The sequence below is a fragment of the Oryctolagus cuniculus genome, chromosome 11 (assembly GCF_051225735.1).
Source record: "Oryctolagus cuniculus isolate XC-2025 breed Fujian yellow rabbit chromosome 11, ASM5122573v1, whole genome shotgun sequence".
Taxonomy (NCBI): Eukaryota; Metazoa; Chordata; class Mammalia; order Lagomorpha; family Leporidae; genus Oryctolagus; species Oryctolagus cuniculus.
The window spans coordinates 78,089,986-78,117,103 of record NC_142877.1 but is presented as its reverse complement, the minus strand read 5'-3'; the positions used below and the strand labels follow the sequence as shown (position 1 = coordinate 78,117,103).

The 27,118-nt window shown below is 41.8% G+C and overlaps 1 protein-coding gene across 1 annotated transcript in view; it reads left to right on the top strand.

The window, feature by feature from the left end:
* The window catches only part of LOC149123538 (uncharacterized), a 178,329-nt gene that overhangs the window by 46,658 nt on the left and 104,553 nt on the right, over window positions 1–27,118 (top strand). The window contains exon 2 of the mRNA XM_089307447.1: window positions 11,726–11,853. Within this exon, the coding sequence (XP_089163573.1) occupies window positions 11,726–11,853 (128 nt within the window). The remainder of the gene's footprint in view (window positions 1–11,725; window positions 11,854–27,118) is intronic.

The window sequence follows — 27,118 nt, the reverse complement described above, 5'->3', positions numbered from 1 at the left end:
TCCAGCTCTCTGCTATGGCCCGGGAGTGCAATGGAGGATGGCCCAGGTCCTTGGGCCCTGCACCCCATGGGAGACCAGGAGAAGCACCTGGCTCCTGCCTTCGGATCAGCGTGGTGCGCTGGCCGCAGCAGCCATTGGGGGGGTGAACCAATGGAAAAAGGAAGACCTTTCTCTCTCTCTCTCTCTCTCTCACTGTCCACTCTGCTTGTCAAAAAGAAAAAAAAAAAGAAAGTTTCAATGACACTTGGGTCTTCAAATTGTACTATAAGATGCAGTTAACCATTTCAGGGTGATTCAGTGGATTTATAAATTTGAATGAAATGGGAAATAGCCAAAGAATAGGAAGTTTTAACCTTTGGCTCATTATTTTGAAGTATTAGACATGGAATGAGGAAAGATTCATAAAGGAAATTGAGACTGTATTATTTTTGGCATTGGCATGTGAGCAAGGTTCATACCGACTCTTAGCCCTATTGTGAGAGTTTAGGAACCTCACATATGGTACAAATCTACTTCTTTAGTTCTGTCTACTGCATGTACTCTAGTCCCTGAATGTGTCCCACACTATAGTCAGAGAAATTGTTTATTGTCTGTTGTGTATGCCTCATGGTGCATACCTCCAGATATTTACTCCTACACAGCCCGCTGCTGAGCCATCTGCTATTCAAGACCTAATTCAAATTCACCTGCATTTTAAGTCCTTGATGGCTCATTGCCACCTACTCTTGGTGGCTTGGCCCTTTTCATTTTAAGGTTGTAAGCACATGGAATCTCCCTATGCTAGACTTCATGAGGGTAAACTATCTCTGTTATTCCCAGTCATTATAGTAACTAAAAGAAGGTTATTAATAAATATTTATTAAGTGCTTGAATTATGAATGAAATATTTGTTACAAATATCTTTCATCTTATAGCCATAATACTCTGTATCCCTTTCCATGTATTACATTTCATTTTGCATTTACTAGAATAAATATTGTCAACCCAACTTTATCTGTTCTCTTTATAGCCAGGCGAAAAAGCACACAACATCAAGATTAGCAAATTTACTTTCTGGAAATTAATACTATAAGCTTGCGTGAAAAGATAATAGATATTGAATTTTAATTTCAAAAAGCCTACTAGACCTGAGCCAATACTGTCGTTTATCTTAAAAATTTAAGGCTAATGGAAATCTTCTACAGTGGACATTCAGCACAGTGCTGGCCCTGCAATAAGAATTCAAGACCAGCTGGTGCCCCGGCTCACTAGGCTAATCCTCCGCCTTGCAGCACTGGCACACGGGGTTCTAGTCCCAGTCGGGGCGCCGGATTCTGTCCCGGTTGCCCCTCTTCCAGGCCAGCTCTCTGCTGTGGCCCGGGAGTGCAGTGGAGGATGGCCCAGGTACTTGGGCCCTGCAACCCATAGGAGACCAGGAGAAGCACCTGGCTCCTGGCTTCGGATCAGTGTGGTGCGCCAGCTGCGGCGGCCATTGGAGGGTGAACCAACGGCAAAGGAAGACCTTTCTCTCTGTCTCTCTCACTGTCCACTCTGCCTGTCAAAAAAAAAAAAAAAAGAATTCAAGACCTAGCTCTTTTTAAATGTCTTTTCCCCATTTCTAACACATTATTTGAAATTCTGCTTAAATTACAATACCAGAGTTTAAATAGTTTACTTAATCATTCAGTGGGTCTTCAAATAATTATTGACCATCTACGAATGTAGATATTAATGATACAGCAGGAGGAAAATAGAGAAAAATATCTTTTCTTCTACCAGAGCTTATATTTACATTAGGAGAGATGCAAAATAACACTGGTGGCAGAGGGTGGCAAGCACTGTAAGGAAAAGTGCAGAGGACAGAATGATGTCCTTATTTAATATAGGCCAAAAAACTTGAAGGAAGTGAGGCACTAAAGTCTGTAAATATCTGGAAGAAGTGAGTTCCAGGAAAAGACAAAAACAAAATGCCAGGGTTTGTCGAGGGAACATGATTGGCATCAGAGGAACTTCCAGGAAGCCAGCAGAAAAGGTGTTATTGCAGGCTTCTAGAAGAATAATTTGGGCTGAAACATATTCCTAACTGATTTCTCTTGCCTTTACAATCTTGAGGGGGCAGATTTGGAAGCAGAGAGACCTGTAAGTAGGCTAGTGCCAAACTCCCGGTGACAGGAGATGAAGCGGATCCAATGGGTTTGCTGATTGGGGCAGAGAAAGGGGATACTAAAGGATGACCCCCCAGGTTTTTGCCTGGATGACAAGAATGATATTACCATTCTTTGATTTGGGAAAGACTTTGGGAGAAGCTAGTTCAGGGAGCAAGAATTAACAGTTTGGTCTTGGACATAGTAAGTTTAAGATGCCATTTGGACATCTGAATTGAGATGTCAAGTGAGCATTTAGCTGTGTGGAGAATTCAGCCTTAGGGGCTCTGTTCAATCAAAGACTGAATGTAAACAGCAAGTCCTAGGACCGAGTCCTGCACTGCCTGAAGAGCCCGCTTTGGGGAGATGCCTTTTCCTGGGAGAGCAGAAATGAAGTATGGTGGGAAACAGCCTAATGTAAGCCTTTGGCAGAGGGCACTTCCAAAGGGGAACTGTGCTGAGTTCCTGGGAGATTTGTGTACATTAGCCTCAGAAGCTGGGAGTCCCCACAGCATAGCTAAAAAGGAAATGAGAGCCCTTAAGCCTTTGAGGGGAGGGCAACCTTCTCCCAGCGGAACCCCTGCATCCACGTTTTTCACCAGCATTATTTCAAAGAACTAAAAATTATAGCTGATAGAAAGGTTCAAAAACAGCAACAACAGTACAAACAGTAAGATTAAACAGCTCTAAGGCCGGCGCCGCGGCTCACTAGGCTAATCCTCCGCCTAGCGGCGCCGGCACACCGGGTTCTAGTCCCGGTCGGGGCGCCGGATTCTGTCCCGGTTGCCCCTCTTCCAGGCCAGCCCTCTGCTGTGGCCCGGGAGTGCAGTGGAGGATGGCCCAGGTGCTTGGGCCCTGCACCCCATGGGAGACCAGGAAAAGCACCTGGCTCCTGGCTCCTGCCATCGGATCAGCGCGGTGCGCCGGCCGCAGTGCGCTGGCCGCGGCGGCCATTGGAGGGTGAACCAACGGCAAAGGAAGACCTTGCTCTCTCTGTCTCTCTCTCTCACTGTCCACTCTGCCTGTCAAAAAAAAAAAAAAAAAAAAAAAAGATTAAACAGCTCTAAAGATAAAATGATAAAAGAAAGTAAGTTAAATAAAGGGTCCTCCCCACTCCCCAAAACAAACAAAACAGAAAGATTTTAAAAACAGTGAAAAGGCAGCAAGCCAACCCAGGCTAAGAACAATTAAGATAAAGTAAAATTTAAAACTAAAGGTCAGAGAGAAAAAAAGAATAACCTAAACAAGCTAAAGCACTTTAAAAAGAAAAGTAAACAGCGATTTCAAAGCACAGGAGGTTAGCTAATCAACACCAGCTGAATTAAATAAGCAGTAGCAGAAGTTCCACAAATCAACAGGAGAGTCCCTGGAGCCACGGCCAAAGGCCTGCAATGCACTTCTCCTTCTGCGGCCTGGATTCCACAGGTACCTGTCCCCTGGGCAGGGTGGAGATTTGACTTTGCACCATGTACTTCCGCTCTGATTCCCAGCACCTTTTCTCCTGGGTTTTGCCCAGTTAGTGTCCCCGGTCTACACCATAGGAATGTGTCCCTGCCATCCTTCTCAAGTGTGACTCAGTCCTCTGGCTGGAGCTTGATGGGGCAGAAGTGAGCACCTGACCCAATTTCAATCCAGTTGAGTCTCTTTCCTAGACATCTAGATTTGGGACTGAGACTCAGGGCTGGTCTCTTTAATAATGACGACAATAATATTGGGTAGTCAATATTTATTGAAAATTTATGTGCTGGGGCCGGCGCCGTGGCTCACTTGGTTAATCCTCCGCCTGCGGCGCTGGCATCCCATATGGGTGCCTGGTTCTAGTCCCGGTTGCTCTTCTTCCAGTCCAACTCTGCTGTGGCCCGAGAGTGCAGTGGAGGATGGCCCAAGTGCTTGGGCCCCTGCACTCGCATGGGAGACCAGGAGGAAGCACCTGGCTCCTGGCTTCAGATTGGCGTAGCACCAGCCATTGTAGCCATTTGGGGAGTGAACCAATGGAAGGAAGACCTTTCTCTCTCTCTCGCTGTCTATAACTCCACATGTCAAATAAATAAAAAAAAGAAAATTTGTGTGCTGCGCATTGATCTTTATATGTATTTTCTCAAATTCCATAAGAACCTTATGAGGTAGGCATTACTGTCGATGAGGAAGCTGTCCTGAGAGATACATAACTTGCCCAGTGTCTTGCAGCCAGTAGATGAGAGAATCTGGATTTAGACACCTCTGAGGGACTCTGGAGCCCATGTTCTCTCAGGTTCATGGAATTCTGCCTCTTTCGAACAGAAGAAATGCAAACTTGGGAACTATGGCATGCCTGTCTTTTGTCCACTGTTGTGAACAGAACGCAGAGAATCAATAGAGACTAAGGTGCAAATTGTAGCTGCAATGGACAAAATGTTTGTGTCTTCTCATATTTATATGTTGAAATCCTAAGCCCCAGGATGCTTGCATTTGGAGGTGTGGCCCTTGGGGGTGATTATGTCATGACGTGGAGCCCTCCTGGTGGCATTAGTGCTTTTATAAGAGAGACTCCATAGCAGTCCCTCAGCTCTTCCACAACATGAAGTTACAGTGAAAAGATGATTATTTCTGAGAAATCAGGCCCTCCTCAAATGCTAAATCTGCCAGTGCCTTGACCTTGGACATTTTAGCCTCCTAAACTGTAAGAAATAAATTTCTGTTGCTTATAAGTGATCCAGCTTGTGACATTTTGTTATAACATCCTGAATGGATGAAGATAAAGATCAAGACAAGAAGGGGAGATTCCTTTTCTCATTTCAGTCAAGACTCTGTTCCCACTGCCGTGTATCATAAGCACCCAAGCATCCATTCTTCCCCATAATGTATTTCCTCTTTTTTGGATTAGGCTAATGCAATTGAATTTCTGGAACTTGTAATCATGAATCTAATATGAGCTCTGTTCCTGCATGTGGAAAAAGAGAGACTTCAAAGCTCCCATTGTCACTTGTCCCAGTGTCTGGCTTCTCCTGGTGGCTGAAATAGGTGGCCTCTATGATTGTCTTTCAGTTCTCTTTCTATGATGCCTTCTACCTAACCTGGAGGTCCTTGGAGTTCAAAAAAAACTAATAGGTCTTTCTTATGCTCTTTAAACACTTCAGATGGTTTACAAATTCCAGTTGTAAATAAATGCTTGTAAATGATATGATAGTGTTTAGGTATTTCCTGATACAAACGTAGCTCCTTCATGTAATATGTACATAATATGATTAATAATATGTACATAATATGATTAAAAGGCTATCCTCTCAGAATCAAAAAGTTACATGTTAAATGATTCCATTAAAACAGTAGAAGATTGCCCAAGTTCTTGGGCCCTTGTACCTACATGGGATACCGGGAAGAAGCTCCTGGCTCCTGGCTTCGGATTGGCGCAGCTTGGGCCATTGCAGCCATTTGGGAAGTGAAACAGCTGGACGAAAGACCTTTCTCTCTGTTTCACTCTCTCACTGTCTGTAGCTCTACCTCTCAAATAAATAAATTAAAATCTTAAAAAAATTATTCCATTTATGTCAAACATGCAGAATAGGTAAATCCACAGAGATAAAGACAAATTGGTGGCAGCCTGGACGGGGGGAGAACAGGGAGTTTCTGCCCAGGGTTTATGGGTCTAATTTTGGGGTGCCGAAAATCTTTTGTAACTAGATTTAACTGATGGTTCCACAGCAGTGTGAAACGCTCTAAATGATCTGAATTTTTCACTTCAGTATGGCTCATTTTTATGTGAATTTCACCTCGATTGTAAAAACATTAACAATCAAGAATTCTAAGCTTTGAAACAAAGTCTCTTTCACTCATTGGTCATCGTCAGGGCTCATTGTGTGAAGGACTGTAGGCCATTTCTGGGCTTGGGAACTGGAGGCTTCCTGACCATTGTTTATTACAATGCTTGCTTCATCTGAAATACAGGAGTCAGTGGGCTCTCCCAAGAAGAGTAAGGCACAGCAAGGCGTCCTTTGTCCCACTCCCGCAGATAATCAATGTTGTAATGAAGGGTTTGAGAAGGAGGCTGTTCACCGCGCTCTGCAGACACCTCTCCTTCATGTCTTGAGCAGTTCTGTGGTTTACTCCTCTGTTATTACCTAGTAGAAGGAGCACTACCCTGCAATTCCGGAAAGGAAAATGATATGTTTTTGCCACCACTGTAAATCATCTGAGATACAAAATAAGAGGTAGGTTGACCTCACAGGAGGATCAAATAGTATCCTCAATGCCTGAAAATGGCAATCTTGCTTTCTTGGCAGGGCCCTTCCAGGATAAAGACAGTCTGAAAGCTCTGCCTGGATCTTTAACAACGTTATCATCAAGGCTACGAAAGCAACACAGGTGACTATTTACAAAGAGACTTTACCGGAAAATGCCCTGCATGGGAGTCTGTCTACCAGGGTTTCCACCATCAAGTTCCAAGCAGATTTGGTTTATCTACTTTTGAATTTGGCAGGGAAAAGGGATCCTCTCTGACTTTTGGACCAAGATTTACCTGAAGTTGTTCCCTTGTTAATATTCTTTGAAATTCCATATTTACAAAGTTGAGGTCAGCTTCTAGTTCCTAGCTAAACTTATATTTATCAAATAAAATAACCAAGGGGAATCACAGATGTCTAGAACTAGGAATCATGTAACTTCTTCAGACAGGTTGGTGGGCTTTGGCTGTGGCAGAAGAGAAATAGTGGCCAGAAACATACAGTACCTGATGTCCCATTAGACCACAGAGGCCAACACCCTGGGTCTCTTCAAATTAGATGTTTTCCCCTTGGTTCTGTGCCTGAGGGGAAGTCTCTAAGTTCCCTCTCTCTTTGAAGCTTTCACTAAATTTCACTGCACTCTTCTTCCAATAAAGTTCATGCATTCCCCCTCCCAGCAAAACAGGAGAAAATGAAAATATCTGAGAGGTTTATTGACCTCTGCACTATTTTTCAAACGCATCTTTTTGTTTTAGAGCAGTGCAAATACATTTCCTGGGATCATGGACCCATGCAGCTTACAAATCTTTTTAGGGCTTACCCTGTTCCACGCTTTCCATGATACATGAGTTTTCTAAAATTAATATTTATTATTTTATTTTCAATATGGAGAGAGAGAGAGAGAAAAGCTTCCATGCACTGGTTCACACTGCAAATGCCTACACCAGCTAGGTCTGGGCCAGACCAAAATTAGGAGCATGGAAATCCATCCAAGTCCCATGTGGGTGCCAGGGACCCAAGTTCTTGAGCCATCACCTGCTGCCTCCTAGAATACACATTAGCAAGAAGCCGGATCACAAGCGGAGCTGGGACTCAAACCCAGGCACAGTAGATACAGTCATCCCAAGTGGCGTCTTAACTGCTACATCAAATGTCTGTTCTACCAGATACATCACTTCTTGTGTGCCATTCTTTCTATGAAGCCATCTGGACTCTAACGTTTGAAATGACAGGAAACCTAACTATCTCACATTTCATTTGTTTTGTGCTTGTGCTTACAGAGATAGATAGATAGATAGATAGATAGATATGATATGATATCAGATAGGTAGATAGATCAATCCTACTCTCAAGATTCTATCTCTGTCTTTCTCTCTACCCTCCCAACCCCCCAAGAGAACTGCATATATTTCATAGTCTGCTTTTTTGCAATTGACATTTCAAGTACACTTCTCATAATGACACAAAGTATTCATTATGTTAATTGTAAATAGCTTCATATATAATTGCCTTAATTAGAATTCACATAGCCATACCTAATTCTACTTTCATAAGTAGAATTCAATCACTTTTTCATTTTGAACAAATTGGTTATTGAATCATAGATTTAACCTTCACTCCTTGGCTTTAATTTTATATTCTAGAAAAACATTGAACAAATCTAATCCTTCATCCATGACACAGTTCTTTCCAGTGTTTTAAAAAAAAAAGCTATCAAGTTCCTCTTAAAATTTGTCGTTTCCAAGGTAAACATCCTCAGTTCTTTCAATTGCTCCTTGCAAGTTGCGGTTTCCAGACCCTTCACAAGATTGATTGTTCTCTGGAGTAGCTCTAGTTTGTCAAAATTCTTTGTAAAGTATGGTGCTAGAGTCAATTGCCATAATAACAATAATAATAATAACCAGTACTTATTAACTGTGCACAATGTTCCAGGAACTGGACTAAAGGCTTAGCTCATTTAATCCTCACAAAACCCTCTCATGTATGTGTTATTATCCTTATGTTTTTAAAAGAGGAGACTGGCTTTAATATGTCAACTGACATGCCCAAGGTCACATACATAGACATTTTAGTAAAACTAGGAGTAAAATGCACTCCATGTTCTGAATCATTTTGTAACGCCCCAGAATTTTGGGGTCATGTGGAATTTAGGGGTGAAATGTTAAAATTTGGGGGAGACTATTTAGGTTTCAGTTTCTTGCTTGGCAGTTTCACATTTATAGAAGATAGGATAGAACTCAGTTCTTTCAAGACAGGCTAACACACACCAGCGCATCCATTTGTAAATGTCCATTGAGTGGCTACTTCTTGCCAGGCACTATTTCAGGAGGTGACAGTACTGAGACAAGTGAGGTAGATAAGGGTCCTTTTCTCATGGGGATGACATTCTATTGGGGGAGTCAGACATGCGAGAAGTAAGCAAATAAACCTGATGATTTCAGTTACTGATAAGTGGTATAAAGAAAACAAGACAGTGGGGCCAGTGCTATGACATAGAGAGTAAAGCTGCCGCCTGCAGTGCCAGCATCCCATGTGGGCGGTGGTTCAAGTCCCAGCTGCTCCACTTCCAATCCAGCTCTCTGCTCTGACCTGGGAAAGCAGTAGAAGATGGCCCAAGACCTTGGGCCCCTGCACTCATGTGGGAGATCCAGGAGAAGCTCCAGGCTCCTGCCTTTGGACCGGCACAGCTCCAGCCATTGCGGTCAACTGGGGAGTGAACCAGCAGATGGGGGATTTCTCTCTTTCTGCCTCTTCTTCTCTCTATGTGTAACTCTGACTTTCAAATTAAATAAATAAATCTTGGAAAAAAAAAAAGGATAAAGCATTGTGCTAGAAGGGGCTATCTTGGAGCATGATGGGAGACAGCATGTGGTCTTGTGATCAGGTGAGACCTCTTGGAGGAGCTGATGTGGAGTCTTAGACCAGAATGATGAGAAGGAACCAGCTTTGTAAAGATCTAAAGGAAAAATGTCCAAGGCTCAGGGAAAGCCAAGGCTCAAGATCCCAGGAACAGAATAAGCTTAATGACCTCGAGAAGCAAAAAATGTCCGTGGTTAAAAAAGACTAAGTGATGGAGGAGAGGAGAGGGATAACCTGAGGGATACAGGCAGGGACAGATCCCATAACAGCCCGTGGGCCAAGCTAAGGACTTTGAATTTCTTTGTAGGTGCAATGGGAAACCTGTGCTGGGTTTCATAGAAGAAGGTAGACTGACTCAATTAATATATATTTCTAAAGATTTATTTATTTATTTGAAAGTCAGAGTTACACAGAGAGAAGGAAAGGCATAGAGAGAGGTCTTCCATCCACTGGCTCACTCCCCAATTTTGGCCGCAATGGCCAGAGCTGTGCTGATCCAAAGCCAGGAGCCAAGAGCTTCTGCCAGGTCTCCCAAGTGGGTGCAGGGGCCCAAGGATTTGGGCCATCTTCTACTGCTTTCCCAGGCCATAGCAGAAAGCTGGATGGGAAGTGGAGCAGCCAGGACTCGAACTGGTTCCCATTTGGGATGCTGGCACTGCAGGTGCACCTGCTACGCCACAGTGCCAGCCCCCCCATTAATATTTTTTAATGATGACATCACTACAGTGTAGAGAATGGATTATAAAGAGGAAAGAATGAAAGCCCAGATGAGTCAGGAGGTCATTGCTGTAGTCCTGGTAAGAAATGGTTCAGATCAAGTGGCAGCTGAAGCAGCTGCCACTTGATCAGTGGAAAGAAATGGATGAACTCAGAATAAATGGAGGAAAAGTGGACACAACTTCCTGCTAAGTTGAATGGAGTTGGGTAAGAGATGGAGAGAAACTAGTTTAAGCATTAGATCTTTGGGTTGGTAAGAATGCTGTATGTACTACGTGCATGGGAATATATAAAGGTATATTCAGGTATACCGACTCTCTACATTTAGTAGCTAATTTAATTCTCACAATAATCATGGGATGCAGGTAGTATTTCTCCCAAGCTCTTTCTGACAAAGCAGCTGAGATATAGAAAGGCTACATAACTGTTTCACACTGTTAGTAGTAAATAGGGACGCCAGAATTTGAACCCAGTTGTGCCTGGCATCAAAGATAGTGCACTTTTTCCTGTGATCCATCACACCCCTGAAGCTCTGAGGAGGACTACTGGTTGCCCATAAGGGGAGATGCACTTAAAATATCACTTATGCAGTCCCATGTGAGGACACGTTCACTTAGCAGAAGGCTGGATGTTACCTTCCTCTGGGTACTGGGGGGAACAAATTCCAGTTTTGGAACCTTATGTTTTAGAGATGTTGACACATTGGGTGGAATCAAAAGTAAATAAAATGATTAAGCAGATGGAGAAAATGACTTCTGAGAAATGATTAAAATATTGCAGCTCAGCACAGTGATGACTAAAGAGGACATCAGCTTGTAAATATTTTAGGGCTGGAAATAGCAGGAAGAAGGGATTTTTCAGCAAGAAAAGGAGAAAGAAAACACATGAAGGAACAGACAAAGAATGGAGTTCACCTCCTAAATATGTCCTCACCAACTGCTATGACTGGAAGCTTACAATGACTTGGTGTGTAGATTTTCTCATCTCAAAGAAATGAATTCTGATTAAATAAGAAACAGATGGTATCTAGATACAAAGTCATCAAAATCCACAGAAAAGATTCCTTAATTCTTTTAGTCATTCATTTGATAAATATTTCTTAGCCTTCTACGTTGCATGAGACACAGGACAGATGTAGATTTGGGGCTGAAATATGGGTATTCACTGTGACTATTTGTATTTGATAATGAAATTTATTTTTTATGGCACAACTATTATGACAATTCCCCCACAGGAATGTCTAGCTGGGGTCAAAATTACTCATGCATTGAAACATATTAGCTATTGTCACGTTCTGGGGACTGGGGAAATGGTGAGACTGGTACCGTGTAACCTCTTGCCTGATTACGGCTATTCTCTAAAGAATGGGGAGGTTTAAGTTTCAGACACAGGCTACTGATTTCCTTGCATTTGACACAATGTGTGTTTGTCTGCACATTTGCTAGTGAAATAAGAGAACACGGCTGCTTGATTACACAGGGACAACTGTCCAATGGATCGGATGCATTATCTCTCCTATTCAGTATGAAAATTATATCTATCTGGCTGCAAAGACGGAGAGCCTTGGTTTATCAGCTACATCCGGGCTGCACACAAAAGCTAAAGCCATGGAGGGAAAGGCTTCTTGAAAAGCACACCTGTGCTTTTCAGACATTTTTGAAGTATCATATTTGTTTTCTGCTGTTTTCGGCCTTCCGCTCTTGCTTCCCTGTGTCAGTAGGGAGGCTGTCCTGTGTTCTGAAGGTTAACGAGAAATCCAAGTGAATGTGTTGTCTTAACGGAATTTGAATGCACTCCCAAATGACACATTTTTTTTCCCCCTTTCAGGCTTGCTTATAAAAGTTACACCTGCAGAAACTGGACTGAGTCCAGTGAGGAAGGACATCACATTTTGCCTGAATGTGCAAAAAATGAGCGGGGTGTTGTCTGTACCTCTGCAGACTCTGAGCAGGCCAGTGAGTAAAGAACATTTATTTCCTGTGCACCATCTATGAGTTGAGAATGAGTCACACACTGACACTGGTGGAAAGAATAGCGTGTCTTCTTTTTTCTAGCTCTGTGTGCTTTCAAGACTATAGAATTTTTCTTAAAATTGGCTTGTTTCTGCTTCTGAGGCAGCTTATCAGAATTTTATTTTTAATCTGCCATAGGACTATTTTAAATATGCTGTTTTGATTCATAACTTGATTCACAGCCAATGATTCCACTTACAGGGAATTTTCTGGGGGAGACAAATCTTTTAGGTTCATCTGATCATCTAAATGCATTACATTGGTTTGCAAGTGTTCAAATGAGTTTACTTTGAAGGTGGGGGGGGCAGAGGCATTTATCAAACATCTGAAAATTATCAGCAGAAGTTGTGGAATTGTTGCTGGGCTACCATTATTTCAAAAATTTACTTTTATTTCAAAGATTACCATTATTTAAAAATTTGACTCAATTGCTGGCAAGTGAAAGCCAATATCTTAAGTCACACAGAGTCAGTTATTAAGGGAAATTTCAGATATTTTTCCCTTTCTACTTGAAAACTAGAAGGGGACACAACCCTGAGGAACTTAGCACGGGAGGCCCAGATTTCCCCTGCGTCAGTCTTGGGTTTCTTTCTGCTCTGTATCCTCTACTTCACCTTGAGACAAGAGGCCGTGTGGAGCCCCGAGGGTGTGGGACAGACCACTGTGGGCTGGTGAGCAGCTGCATCCCCATTCCTCGGCTGTCATCTCCAATGTTGATGGGTTCATTGTGTAGATTGATTGGGATTCTAGACATTTTTATCTGCTAATTATGGAATATGAAACCCTCCAAAACCACACTTGGTAGTTAGGAACATTTTTCAAAGAATGCTGTTCACAGCCATGTAATATTGTGCTGCCACGTTCTGGTGCCCGATGCACGGATTCCCTAGCAGGTGGCTTACTCACATCTCTCACATCTGTCTCCCCTGTGCTTCCCCAGGAACAAATTGGAGAGAACTTCCCTTTACCTGAACTTCCTGTAACCTGTTCTTATGTTCTTACAACTGGACATTCACTTCCTAGAGCTGAGACCAGGCCTGCTCACCAGGAAATGAAAGAATTCCTGTTCTAACTTCAGACATGGGAAGCATCAGGGCCTCACTCTGCTGGTCCCTGTCCATTCCCATGCAGCTGGTCCCACCTTCCCTGCCCATGACCAGGCTTTGTGTCTTCCTCATCTGCCATGCCTACATTTCCATCAAAGACACTTCTGAAGGCACTTCTGTGGTTCATTGTGTCCTCCAGCTCTCTCTGACCTTTCACTTCCCCAGTTTCTTTGGCATGTTTTACCAGGTTTCATTTTCAATGAACTTGGCTTTATCATTTTAAACACTGTATCAGCGAAGTGGTTGAATTTACAATTAAATAGGTTATATTTAACAAAGTTAAGAAACACTCCAAACTCATCATTTCCTAATTTTCCTGTGTGTTCTTGAGGCTCTTTTTCATTCATTGTACGTGTGCTTACAGGGTGGAAATACTATGCAATGTTGTTCTACTGTGTAACTCTTTCCAACTCAGCATTCAGTGACATCATGTGGGCAGCATGAAATTGGCCAGTATAGCCATGGAAATTGGTAGACACTGCAAATTGGAGTTTTCAGGCTATTAAACATTTACTATCATATTATTGGCTGGCTCTCCAAATGTGAAAAGAGAATGATACAGTATATACATTATTAGCTTGGTATTAGGTTACAGTGACATAATTCCTATGTAGAATCTGGCTCAACCAGTTGATGAATCTTGGAACTATCTCCTTCCTCATGTTGTTAATATAAGTATATTAAACATCACATAATCTTTCAGTGCTTATTCAGGATGATCCTTAGGGGGTAAAGTAATATCCAAATGTGATATTACAGGAAGAGATAATGGTCCATGGGGCTTGGGGTAGAATGATATTTCTGCTCAACTCATGAATGTGATGAGTACCTTCAGGCCACAGACTCTGAGACAGTCCTGGCACCACATGAACTCCTTTGAGGGTTCCAGCTGAACCTCTGTCTACTTCCACATCCCTCCCCTCTTTTCCCCTGCCAACCCTTGCTAGAGGAGGCCAATGTGTTGGTCTCCAAAGGCCATTGAGGTACCTCCCTGGCTGTAACTTTTGTCTCTCAACTTTCTTTCCTGAGAGTCAACTTTTATGCCTCAGTTACCAACGCACTTCCATACTACACTGCAGTTGATCTCTGTCACACCTGACACCATTTCCACCTCCCATGTCTGTGACTTCATTTTCTCAGCCTCTATTTTTTTCCCTCTTGCTTGCTCTGTCCATCATTAAAGATATTTATAAGACCCAGAAACCAATTTGAGACACTAAGTCATTCTCCTACTTGGTCATTGATTAATTTGAAATTATTTATTAAATCTCTACTGTATGCAGAGCACTATACTTCATACATACCTAGGAAAGCAGTTTGAACAAAGTTGTAAAAAGAATTACAAATGTATAGATATAAAAACTATAGGAGAAAGAGAAAGGAGGTCACATCTCACGAGAAGGTTGGAAAGGGGAGGTACAAAAGGTTGTGTGGTTTAGGAAACAGCAATGTTCATGGATAGATCATGGGAATTTTAGTTCATACAATGCATACTGTGTCCTTAATTATTTCTTGAACATCCAGTTTCTCTGTGCTGTACTATAATTTCGCGCAGGCAAAGGTATTTCCATCAACCCAGTCTCATCTTATTCCTAGCAAACATAAGCGCTTAAAGGCAATTTAGTGCCTCATGGATAAAAAAGTTTGCAACAAATCTTTGTTGACAAAAGAATCAATGATTAAGCCATGATTAGATCAAAAGATGATATGCCTTCTATTAAGTAACATCTTGATTCTATTTTTAGAGATTCATAGACATTCAGAGCTGAAAAATACCTTAAGATATTTAGGTCTAGTGACTCCCAAATCTGGCTGTATGTGCATATCAGAATAGAATGGGAATGTGCTGGGATGCAGTATGCTTACAATGCAGATGCCTAACCTCCACCCCACACCACATGAACCAGAAGCTGTGTTTTATGAATGTTTCTCTCAGGCTGCCAGGGTTTGTGCCCAACGAATGAAGTCTGACTTCATCTACTACCTGCCAATCCCACTCCTCCTCCTCCATAAGATTATAACAGTAACACCTTTGCCAACACCAGCCATGCCGTCCAGGTATCTCTAGGCTGCCAGCATTTTGTAGTTATCTTTGCTCTCAGAGGCCAAGTGAAATGACCTGTGACCCCATATTTCCAGGGTGCCTGAGGGGAGACTGGAGCTTGTCTGAATCTTCCCATGCTTCAGCCTCTTCCAAACTTTCCAGGTTCTAACTCTCTCTCAAGCTTGCACTGTCACCCCCTCCCTTTTCTCTTCTATTCCTTAGCTGCTATGGAAAAACCACCTGGATATGTTTATTGAAGTTTGGGGACAATCAGCCAGTAAGTATGTATTGAGAATCTTTCTGTTCCACGTGATGTACTGACAATAAAACTCAAGTTAAATGTAAGCAAAAGTAGAAAACTTAATTCCTAGCCTCTTGAAGTATACTGTCAATTGGCTGGTATGGATATTATTAATTCAGTGGTTATTGAAAATATGTATAAAGTTATAGGTGAGGAGCATGAAGCCTTCAGCGTTGTCATAAAAGAGAAGTATATGATGCAATAAGAAGAAAAGAAGGGATTGACCTACTGGGGATTTAAGAGATAGCTTCACCACTGGAGTTATAAGTGAGCTGAAAACTCTTTAAATGAATAGCACTTGCAAAAGGCCTGTGATGGGGAGATTGGGAACTCAAAAGAGACTTGGATAAAGAAAACAAGGTAGAGGTGTGCTACAAGACAAGGCTGGTGAGGAGGCTGAGACAGAGAAGCCAGGAGAGACTGGGGGAAATCTGAGACAGGCGAGCAGCACAGGAGCCAGGTGAGAGGATTCAAGGAGGAGCTGATCCATAACTGGGCTTGTCTCAACGTTGTGGTGTGGATGAAAGTCAGACTGAAGTAAGTTGTAGGATAAATGGGTAAGGAGAACTTGAGAAAAGAAAAGAAGCATCGTGCTTTTGAGATCTGACTGTGGGGGCCGGTGCTGTGGCTCATTTAGCTAATCCTCCGCCTGCAGCGCTGGCATCCCATATGGGCGCTGGGTTCTAGTCCTGGTTGCCCCTCTTCCAGTCCAGCTCTCTGCTGTGGCCCGGGAGTGCAGTGGAGGATGGCCCAAGTCCTTGGGCCCTGTACCCGCATGGGAATCCAGGAGGAAGCACCTGGCTCCTGGCTTCAGATCGGCGCAGTGCCGGCCATAGAGGCCATTTGGGGGGTGTCTCTCTCTCACTGTCCAATTCTATCTGTCAAATAAATAAATAAATAAAAGAATAAATAAAAAAGAGAGATCTGACTGTGAGGTAGAGGAAGAGAACACTAGCCTGCCAGGAAATGAGTGAGACTGAAGAAGTTTGTTGGAGATTAGAATGATTAGCTCACATTTAGAAGCTAATGGGAAAAGATCCAAAGGAGAAACATGGTGGGGGCGGGGGGAGAAGGAAAACAAACACAAAAAGTGGGGACAGTGAATACAGTGAGGTCCCTGTGATGGCACAGCAGATGGAGGTGCTGGTTTAGAGAGCAAGTAGGACAGCCTCTCCATTGCAAAGCAGTGAAGGAGGTGGTCATGGGAGCAGAGAAGCAGGTGCATCGCAACAGGGCTGAGCACGTGGGAAACCTCGGAAAGCGACCACACAGTCCTACAGTTTACCAGCCCCTGCAGCCACAGGGGGTTTCTCGCTGGCCAAGGTTTTGTCTTTTATTTTTTCTCTTTCAGTTTCTACCTGTTAACACATTGTTCATAAGCTCCATGGCCCCCTTCTTCTCTTTCTGCCTTCCTTCTTCTTTATTCTGTCTCTGCCTTCTTCCATCTCTCTTTCCCTCCTCCCATTATGTTCTTTTCTTTTGTTAACGTCTTTCCAGATCTCAATCCTCTTTCTTCTAGGCTTCCCAGCAAGACTCAAAATCCCTTGCAGTGAAATGCAGTGCCTCTCTTACGTAGCCTCCATCTTTTGGACAATGCCCGGAAGCCCAGCCTTTTTCTGCCAAGAGACTCATGAAGGTCAAAATAACTTTTTTAATCTAAACAGTGATGACCTATGTCTCTCCCCAAGAAGGCTGAACACTTTTCAGTTCTGCTTGATAAAATGCAACTTCCCAGGCATGCCCATCTTACAGAGGTGGTGTAATGATGAGAACAACTATCTAAACTGCGTTGTAAATCATTTTCAGCTTTAAATGGCATAATAAAATCATTTTACCACATAATGCCTAAAAATTATCCTAAAGTAACAAGAAAAATGATAAAGAAAAGCAGAAACTTGATCTTCAATTAAACTGAGACATAACCTTGAACCACAATATACAAAAAGCATAAAACAGATGGAAGAGTGATGACATATAGATACAAACTTCAAATATTTTGTGGAAAAATGAATTAAAATATAGATTTATTTTGGTGCAAAAATCGGGGTGGAGGAGGCAGTGCTGTGGCACAGTGGGTTATGCTATCACCTGCTACACTGACATCCTATAGTGGAGTGCCCGTTGGAATCCTGGCTACTCCACTCCTGATCCAGCTCCCTGCTAATGCTCATGGGAAGGTAGTAGAAGATGGAAGATTGCCCAAACACTTGGGGCCTGCCATCCTGTGGGAGACCTGGATGGAGTTCCTGGTTACTGGCTTCAGCCTGGCACACACTTGGCTGTTGTGACCATTTGGAGAGTAAAGCAGTATTTGAAAGGTGTGTGTGTGTGTGTGTGTGTGTGTTTCTCATACTCTGTTGTTTTGCTTTTCAAATAAATAAATCTTTTTTAAAAATTTTAAATCCAAGCATAGTCCTTTCATAATATATATTTCCACATACTTTTTGAAGACCCCCTGTAGAATCTGATTCACTTTCAACATCTGCACGCAGTAAGTAATTACTTCATAGTTCTTCCCTAAGTCCTAAATCTGTATTTTGTTTACATCAGTGAAACTGAAGTACTTATTCAAATGGTTTTTCCAAAATAAAAGCTGATCTTTCCAGATATAAAGCCAAAATTTCATCTCTTAGGAGCTGGGAAAACTTGCTTCTTTATCAGTGGTAGATTTTTATGACAACCAATATTCAAGATCTTCTTTTAAAAATCTTAGGATCAGGGCCAGCACTGTGGCACAGTAGGTTAATCCTCTGCCTGTGGTGCCAGCATCCCATATGGATGCCGGTTCTATTCCTGGCTGCCCCTCTTCCAGTCCAGCTCTCTGCTGTGGCCTGGGAAGGCAGTGGAGGATGGCCCAAGTGCTTGGGCCCTGCACCCCATGGGAGACCAGGAAGAAGAAGCTCCTGGCTCCTGGTTCCTGGCTTCGGATCAGCACAGCTCCAGCCATTGCGGCCACCTGGGGAGTGAACCATGGACAGAAGACCTTTCTCTCTGTCTTTCCCTCTCACTGTCTGAACTCTACCTCTCAAATAAATAAATAAAAATCTTTTTAAAAAATCTTAGGATCTAGTCTCAAAAAAACATGGGTTCCATTTTTTTAAATATCTTAGATAATATCTAGTGTAAAAAATTCACAGTCTACTTCACAAGCTCATAACCTATTTTTTGGTTTCTTTCTTGCTATGGGAAAGTAAGGCTTCCTGTCACCAAATATGGCATCTACACGCATCCAAGCATTTCATGTTTACTTTTTTGGATTACGTAAAATAGAACCCAAGACAAATATGTCCTTGAAACCCCCAAGATTCTTCCTGACTTTTCCTCTGCAGTGTACTGACCATTTGCTTTTAGCCCAGGCATGTGTTTTTGTAGAGCTTCTGGCTGAGCCCCTATCACAACGGGGAAAGTGCCAAGTTGGATTGGTATATAGGACATTTGGGAATAGTCTGTATTTAGGGAGCTTAATTAGTCTTCCTCGGGGGACGACAAGTCAGGGCAGGATGTTCTTATTCCTACATAATAAATACTGTACAGGAAGGTGAATAATAAGTGATCCCACCTCTCACCCTGCAACCCCATACTTTCCATAAAATAGGTGAAGCAGATGGCCAGATACTCAGGACAGGGAGAGCTTCAGGGCTGGCTCTTCTCTTGCTCTCTTCACATATTAATAGCAATAACAGAAGCTGAGGAACAGTTTTCCCCTGTTCACAGTAAACTTGCAGGCAAAATCCTTTCTGATCAGTATCAAGCTTCTCTGATCACCCTCAGAGGGAGCTCCATGTGGGAACGTTTGTGCAATATTTGGTAACTAGCTGTGCTGTGGTTGCAGATATGTGGTGCATATCAAGAAAAGAAAGTGTAGCCGTAGCATCCTGGGAACTGACTGACCTAATTAGTCTATTCAGACCTTTCATCATGAGAAAACAATTTATTCCTCTCTCAGCCTCACCAATGGTTAATGGAACAAATGAGAAAACAGGAGATTGTGGTAAAGATGCTGAACTGCAGTAGGGTATAAGCACTTATTACCACTTAGGACTAATTAGAGGATAAGGCTGGAAATTCTGATTAAGGAACATTTTAAAGAAAATGTGACATTACTTTCAACCATGAGGAATTACCATCAACAATGGTTGGAAACAGGCAGGCCATTCCAGACCTGCTGGGAGGCACACAAAAGGCTGTTTCCAAATCTGCAGGTTGCTTGCAGAACCCACTGTTGGAGGCCTTGTGCATCTACATTCTTGAAGAGGCTAAAGCTCCTTTCCCCAAAAAAACGGTTGTATCCCCATGGATTCTCTTTATGACACTCAGAAGTTAGTTTCTTGATTCCATTTGTTCATCCATTCACCAATTTTTGTGAGAACATTCTTAGCATCAGGTGAGAGAAACAAGCGAAAAAACTAACTAGTTACCTGTACAGTATGTAAGATGCTATTGAGTAATAAGGAGAAATTGAATTGAATGGGAGGAGAATAGGAAATACTGACAGGAACAGAGAGAGGGCACGGTTGCAACATTAAAGAGTGATGGGGGCCGGCGCTGGGGCACAGAGGGTAAAGCCACCGCCTGCAGTGCTGGAATCCCATATGGGTGCTGGTTCCAGTTCTGGCTGCTCCACTTCTGATCCAGCTCTCTGCTATGGCCTGGGAAAGCAGTAGAAGATGACCCAACTCCTTGAGCCCCTGCAACCACATGGGAAACCTAGAAGAAGCTCCTGGTTCCTGGCTTTGGATGGGCCCAGCTCTAACCATTGAGGCCATTTGGGGAGTGGATGGAACACCTTTCTATCTGTCTCTGCCTCTGCCTCTCTAACTCTGCCTTTCAAATAAAAATTTAATCTTAAAAAAAAAGAAGAGTGGTGATGGGGCTTGTGTGGCATAGTGGGTTGCAGGTTAGCCTGCCACCTCTGATGCTGGAGTCCCATATGGTTACCAGTTAGTGTCCCAGCTGCTCCACTTCTGATCCAATCCCTTGCTAATGGCCTGGGAAAAGCAGCAGAAGACGGCCCAGGTGTTTGGACCCCTGGCAATCATGTGGGAGATCCGGGTAAATCTCGTGCCTCCTGGCTTCAGCTTTGTCCAGTGCTGGCCATTGAAACCATCTGGGGTTCGAACCAACAGGTGGAAGATCTCTCTCTCTGTGTGTGTGTGTGTGTGTGTGTATGTGTGTGTGTACATCTCCCTCTTTCTCTGTAACTCTTTCAAAATAAAAAAATAGTAATAAATAAGAGTGATGGGGATAGGTCTCTGAAAAAGATATACTTGTACAAAGATCTGAACATTATTGGGAAGTAAACCATGTTTACATCTGGGAGAACAAATATTCCAGACAGAGGGAAGAAACAGTGCAAAAGCCCTAAGGAAAGAGTACATTAGGTAAGTACCAGTGGCGGCAAGAAAACCTGTGTGCATGGAGAGTAGTAAGAGAGTAAGAGAGGAAATGGGTAGAAATGGAGGATCCAGGTTGTTCAGGGCTCCTAGGTGATTGCAAAGACACCATTGGTACCTGGTGGCTTTACAACTGGATGCTATAAAACTCTTAGAAAGAAACTAACTCCAATACATCTCAAATTATTCCAAAATAATGAAAAGGATAGAACTCTGCTAAATCCTATTCATGAGGCCAGCATTGCTCTATTACCAAAAACAAAGATACAACACAAAAAGAAAATTACAAACCAATATCCTTGATGAACATAGATGCAAAAATTCTTAACAAAATATTATTGACCCCAAACCAACACTACATCAAAAAGATCACATGTCACCCTCAAGTGGAATTTATCCTAGGGATGCAAGGATGATTCAACAATCACAAATAAATAAATGTAATACATCATATTAAGAGAGTAAAAAACAAAAACCATATGATCACAATAACTGTAAAAAAATCTTTTGATATGATTCATCACCCCTTCATGATAAAAGCTCCAACAGATTAGGCATAGAAGAAACACAGATTAAAATGATTAAGGCTATAAATGATAAACCCACAACCAATATCATATCGAATGATATGAAACAAGACAAGGATATCCACTTTCACCACTCTTTTTTTTAACTTTTATTTAATAAATATAAATTTCCAAAGTACTGCTTATGGATTACAATGGCTTTTTCCCCTCATAACTTCCCTCCCAACTGCAACCCTCCCAACTCCCGCTCCCTCTCCCATTCCATTCACATCAAGATTCATTTTCAATTATCTGTATATACAGAAGATCAATTTATATATATTAAGTACAGTTTGCACCCACACAGAACATAAAGTATAAAATATTGGAGTACTCGTTATAGCATGAATTCACATTGAACAACATATTAAGGACAGAGATCCTACATGAGGAGTAAGTGCACAGTGTCTCCAGTTGTTGACTTAACAAATTGACACTCTTGTTTATGGCATCAGTTATCACGCTAGGCTCTAGTCATGAGTTGCCAAGGCTATGGAAGCCTTTGCCGACTTTGATCTTATTTAGACAAGGCCATAGTCAAAGTGGAAGTTCTCTCCTCCCTTCAGAGAAAGGTACCTCCTTCTTTGATGGCCCATTCTTTCTACTGGGATCTCATCTCACTCGCAGATATCTTTCATTTAGGTGTTTTTTGTTTGTTTTTTTTTTGCCAGAATGTCTTGGCTTTCCATACCTGAAATACTCTCATGGGCTCTTCAGCCAGATCCGAATGCCTTCAGGGCTGATTCTGAGGCCAGAGTGCTGTTTAGGACATCTGCCATTCTATGAGTCTGCTGTGTATCCCACTTCCCATGTTGGATCATTCTCTCCCTTTTTTTATTCTATCAGTTAGTATTAGCAGACCTGAATCAATTGGATAATAAGTTGTGCCATGCGGTATGGGGTGGTATCCTTAAAGAATCTTGAAAATTGCATTGTGTTTTTATCTGCTTCTTGAGTTTATGTGTTCTGGTACATTTTGAGCAAAACTGCAATATGTGATGAGTTACTTGCTCTACATCTTTCTTGTGGGGAGCAACTCGGACTAGACTAAGTTACTGGAATTAAGACTTATTCTATGCATCTGCTCTCCCACAATATGGTGCTGAAAAGGGAGTAACAACTTCTACGCAGCTGCCTCTCACCAGCTTGAGTGATGACCTGCAGGAGCTGATCCTGCTCCTGATTGCAGGAGAGCAGTGTACTCGGTGTGTGGGTAGCAGAGTTGGGATTGGTGGAAGAGGACTATAAAGGAGGAGAGAGACAACATGCACCAGGAACATCTGAAGGAACACCTGAGGAACATCTGAGCAGGCCCCGAGAGAGCCGGCCGGCGGTGTGCCGCTCCCCCACGGAAGTGGGGAAAGTGGCAGGGGGAACCGCCCTTCCACGGAGGTGGAAGGGTCAGTAGCCAACCCGGGAAGAACCAGCAGCAAACCCGGGGAGGGCCGAGCAGACAAAAGAACAGCGCAGGGTCCTGTGTCGTTCCTCCACGAAGAGGGGGAGCGACACTTTCTAAACTCCAAGTCAAGTTAGAGTTGAATTTCATAAATTTTAAGGCCATATAAAATTTTTTTGTTTGTACACATTAATCCTCCCCAAATATGTTAAGAGAATAATTGTAAAAATTTGAAAAGATGAGTTTAAATATTAAAGGTTATAATTGTAACTTTCATGTTTTTCCTCCTATATTTTGCTACAATTCCTCTTACAATTCAATAGTTTTTGTTCTTGGAGACAAAACTTTGGCTTTTTATAAGTTTTGGTCTAGGCTTTTTCAACAGGAATCTCTGCCATCATCAACATTTTCACATGGGGAAGAACATTTCTTCTACTCAAAGTTCTCGCAATCTTGGTTCTGTCCCCAGTGTCCTCCTCTCCCAGCTCAGGAAGACTTGTTCTGTCTTTCATCCTTCCATTGGAAACCTGCCTATTTCTGTTATGATGTATCCCAATACATTAGTATTAACATATTTATTATTCTTTCTTTCTTCCTCATTAGACCTGAGGATCCCTGAAAACAAAGCCTATTTAAATATACATTGGGAGAAAAATTATTGACCAGTGAAGCTTGTCATAACAGGCCATGTATAGAATAGAGGAGGAGCCAGTGAAGAGGCCAAGACGGCAGGGGTAGGGTAGCAGGAACAGGAGAAGGCTCTCCTCAGGTAAAGCATGGGATATTCCCAGAAACTTCAGGATGCCTGAATATAGCAAAAGACTAGGAAGTTTAATGAAAACTCTCCTGGCTGGGTCAAGAATTTCTGTGAACAGTGGGAAAAGTTCAAGATTCCTGTTGATTTAAATGAAACACAATTCCAAGGCTGGCTGAGGAGTTGCATCTTTTATGCCTCTTGGGGAGATCTCTGTTACAATGATTGGCTTATGATAGATGTCTAATTAATACTATTGATTGAATGCTGATTAAAAAGCTTTGTCTGTACCATCCTCTTCCTTGTATAGACTTGTTTGCATTCCTAGAGTGGATATTTTCATATTCCTTCCTTTATATTCCATGTATTTTGGCTCTATAATGAATACTGTACACTTTACAATGAAATGGTGACTGCAGAGACCTACATCAGATGTGATGTCAATGACCTATAGTCAGTTTTCAGGTAATATGACTTTTTGAAAAACTAACCGTGACCAAAGAAACATTTTCTGCACCTTAAGCAGTGAGTGATTAACCACCCCTTTGTTTGCTCTTCCCTGCAAGTAGATAATATTCCATGTGGAAATGGATGTGGGAATGAAATGTACCTCCATAGTCAATAACCAAGTCTGTTAACTATTACCAGGTATTCTTTCTTTTTCAAAGAGGCACTCTTATTCTCAGTGTGATTAATAGCCACACATAAATCTGTATTGTTTAAACTTGACTCAGTGAATGCAACCACCCCGTAGAATAGAAAAAAAAAAAAAACACCTATAATCAAACAGACGGCAGAACAGGCAACTTGGCAGCTGACTAGTTGTGTCTAGGTTAAAATCCTTACTCCTCATGTAGGATCTCTGTCCTTAATGTGTTGTCCAATGTGAATTCATGCTATAACTAGTACTGAAACAGTATTTTACACTTTGTGTTTCTGTGTGGGTGCAAACTGTTGAAATCTTTACTTAATATATACTAAATTGATCTTCTGTATATAAATATAATTGAAAATGAATCTTGATGTGAATGGGATGGGAGAGGGAGAGTTGCGGCTGGGAGGGAAGTTATGGGAGGGAAAAAGCCACTGTAATCCAAAAGCTGTACTTTGGAAATTTATATTTGTTAAATAAAAGTTAAAAAAAAAAATCCTCAATCCAATCAGCTGAATAAACCTCAACTTTCGTTCTTCATCCAGACTGATTATTTCAATTGACAATACTAGGTGATGAGGAACTGTTATTAACTATTTCATTCAAGAAATGTGTACAAATAATAATCTGATTAACAAGCAATTTTTCACTTGACATTGTTGAGACATTTAAAGTCAGTATCAGTGTTAATAGAGCTAAGAGTTAACAGTGACGCAAAAGTTATTGTTATTAGATAAAATGATCAATCATCAAAAGCCCAAATTTGTAGATTCCTGGATGTTAATTTCATGTTATTTGTCTATTCAATATCTACACATGATCTAATATTTACTTATGATCTTTCTTTCTATGTATCAGCAAATATTTTAGTGCAAAGAGGCAAGGGGAAAATAAGTTATGCAGAGAAGTCGCTTAGATGTCCATATAGTCAGCAGAGACTCTACAGTACCACACTCTGGAAGCATTTTTGTGGACTTCCTTCAATTTAAGACAAAGGGGTCATTCATTCCTCTTTGACTGCTCTGACCATGTCAGCTATTCCAATTTTAATAACTAAAATAGCTCAGTGGGAAGAGAAGGGGTGGCAATAAGGGCAGTGGAAATGACATGAAAGAAAGAGATTGTGGTAGAAGAGAGGGGAGTTCACTGGGTTAGATGGGACCAAGAGGAGAGGTATGGAGAATAAACATAGCCATCTAACACTCAGGTCTACCATTAGAAGAATTAGCCCAAATGTAAATGGCCAAGTCTCTATTTACCCACTAGTGGTCTTCTCTAATGAAATCAAACCTTCTGTCTTCAGAACTCTCAAGCTATTCCCCTGCTACAAAAATTAGGATGGAGACAGATTGATTGTAGAGAATTTATGTCAGAGAGTTTTCCAAAGTCACATGCAATTGATTTGGGACTTTGCTCTTATTTTATTGAATTTGGCTCTTTTCCTTCTTTAGGGGGTAGTTAATTAAATATTGTCTCCATGGTCCTATAATGTTACTTCCTACTCTCATTCCATAATTCAAATCACCCTAATACTGAAAGCTGAGTCTTGCAAAAAGTTCAGAGAACTTCTGGTTCATTGTTTCCTAACAACCATGACATTTTGCTTATGGCAACCCATAATGAACTTTCAGATAAAACTAAAATAAAAATCTCTTTTAAGTAATATTTAGCATCACTAACAGTCACAATTATGAATATCACATTACTTTAATTTTCATTAGAAACTCTTTTACTAGACCTATTTAAAGTCACCACAAATACTTTGGAGCTTGAAGGCAGTGGAAGATGGCTCAAACAATTGGGGCTCTGCCACCCATGTGGGAGACCGGGATGTATATTCCAGTTCCTGGCTTCAGCCCAGTCCAGCCCTGGCTTTTGTGGCCAGCTGAGGAGTGAATCACCAGATGGACGATCTCCCTCCCCCTACTTCCCCTCACCCCAGCTATGTGACTCTGCCTTTCAAACAAATAAACCTTTTTAAAAAACAGTAAAAATAAAATGCTACCTTAAAATAGGTAAATAAACATTGAGAGTTGAAATAGGCTTTAAAACAAAATCTCAGTCATATTTTGATATTCTCTTTTGTTTGCTATTTTCATCCTAGTAAATTCTGAAAGCACATATATGATAGGTAGGGGAGTAGACAAGACTGGTTGAGAAACATACCATTCATATTACAGAAGCCAAAATAAAATCTCTGCTTTTCTCAGTCTTTCTGCTTTTTCACATAAATAAGGAACATAGCAATGATTTCAGTAGTGATAGTTCAAGTATTTCTTCCTCAACATTAATCTCATACTCATTTCAGCTTTCTTTTCTTTACTGTTCCTCTGAAGCCTACCAAAGACCTTGCCCAGATCACGACTGCAATTGAGAAAAATCAGGATATCTTGTACAGAGATGAGAAATGGCAAATGGGCAGGGACCCTAAGTTGTACAGTAATCTACATCAGCATGGAATTAAGGTGTTTTATGCCCACTTGGAAAGAAAGAAATTTCCCAAGAGCAACACGGAGAGTCTTCAAACTCATTACAGCCTGTTTGGGCTTTCCTATTCTTTGTGTTACAAATGACTGCATAAATTCACATTAAAAATTGTCTGCTTACTTGATGGACAGAAAGAGAGAAACACTCCCATCTACCGATTCACTCCCTAAATGCCCCCAAAGGCTAGAGCTGGGCTGGAATGAATCCAGGAGCCATAAAGTCAATCAGATATCTCACATGGGTGCCAGGAACCCTATTACTTGAACCATCACCTGCTGCCTCCCAGGGGTCTACATTCCTACATTAGCAGGAAGTTGTAGTCAGGGGCTAGTGTTAGAAATGGAACACGGCACTCTGATACTGGGTCAGGCCCCTTCACCAGTGTCAACTAGATCAAATGCCAGCCCCTGAACTGGTATTTTAATTGATTTAGCCATCTGCCATTTTTTCTTGATTTCATAGACATGTTTGAATGACATTTTGCTCTGAGTCTTTATTTTCAGCTATTT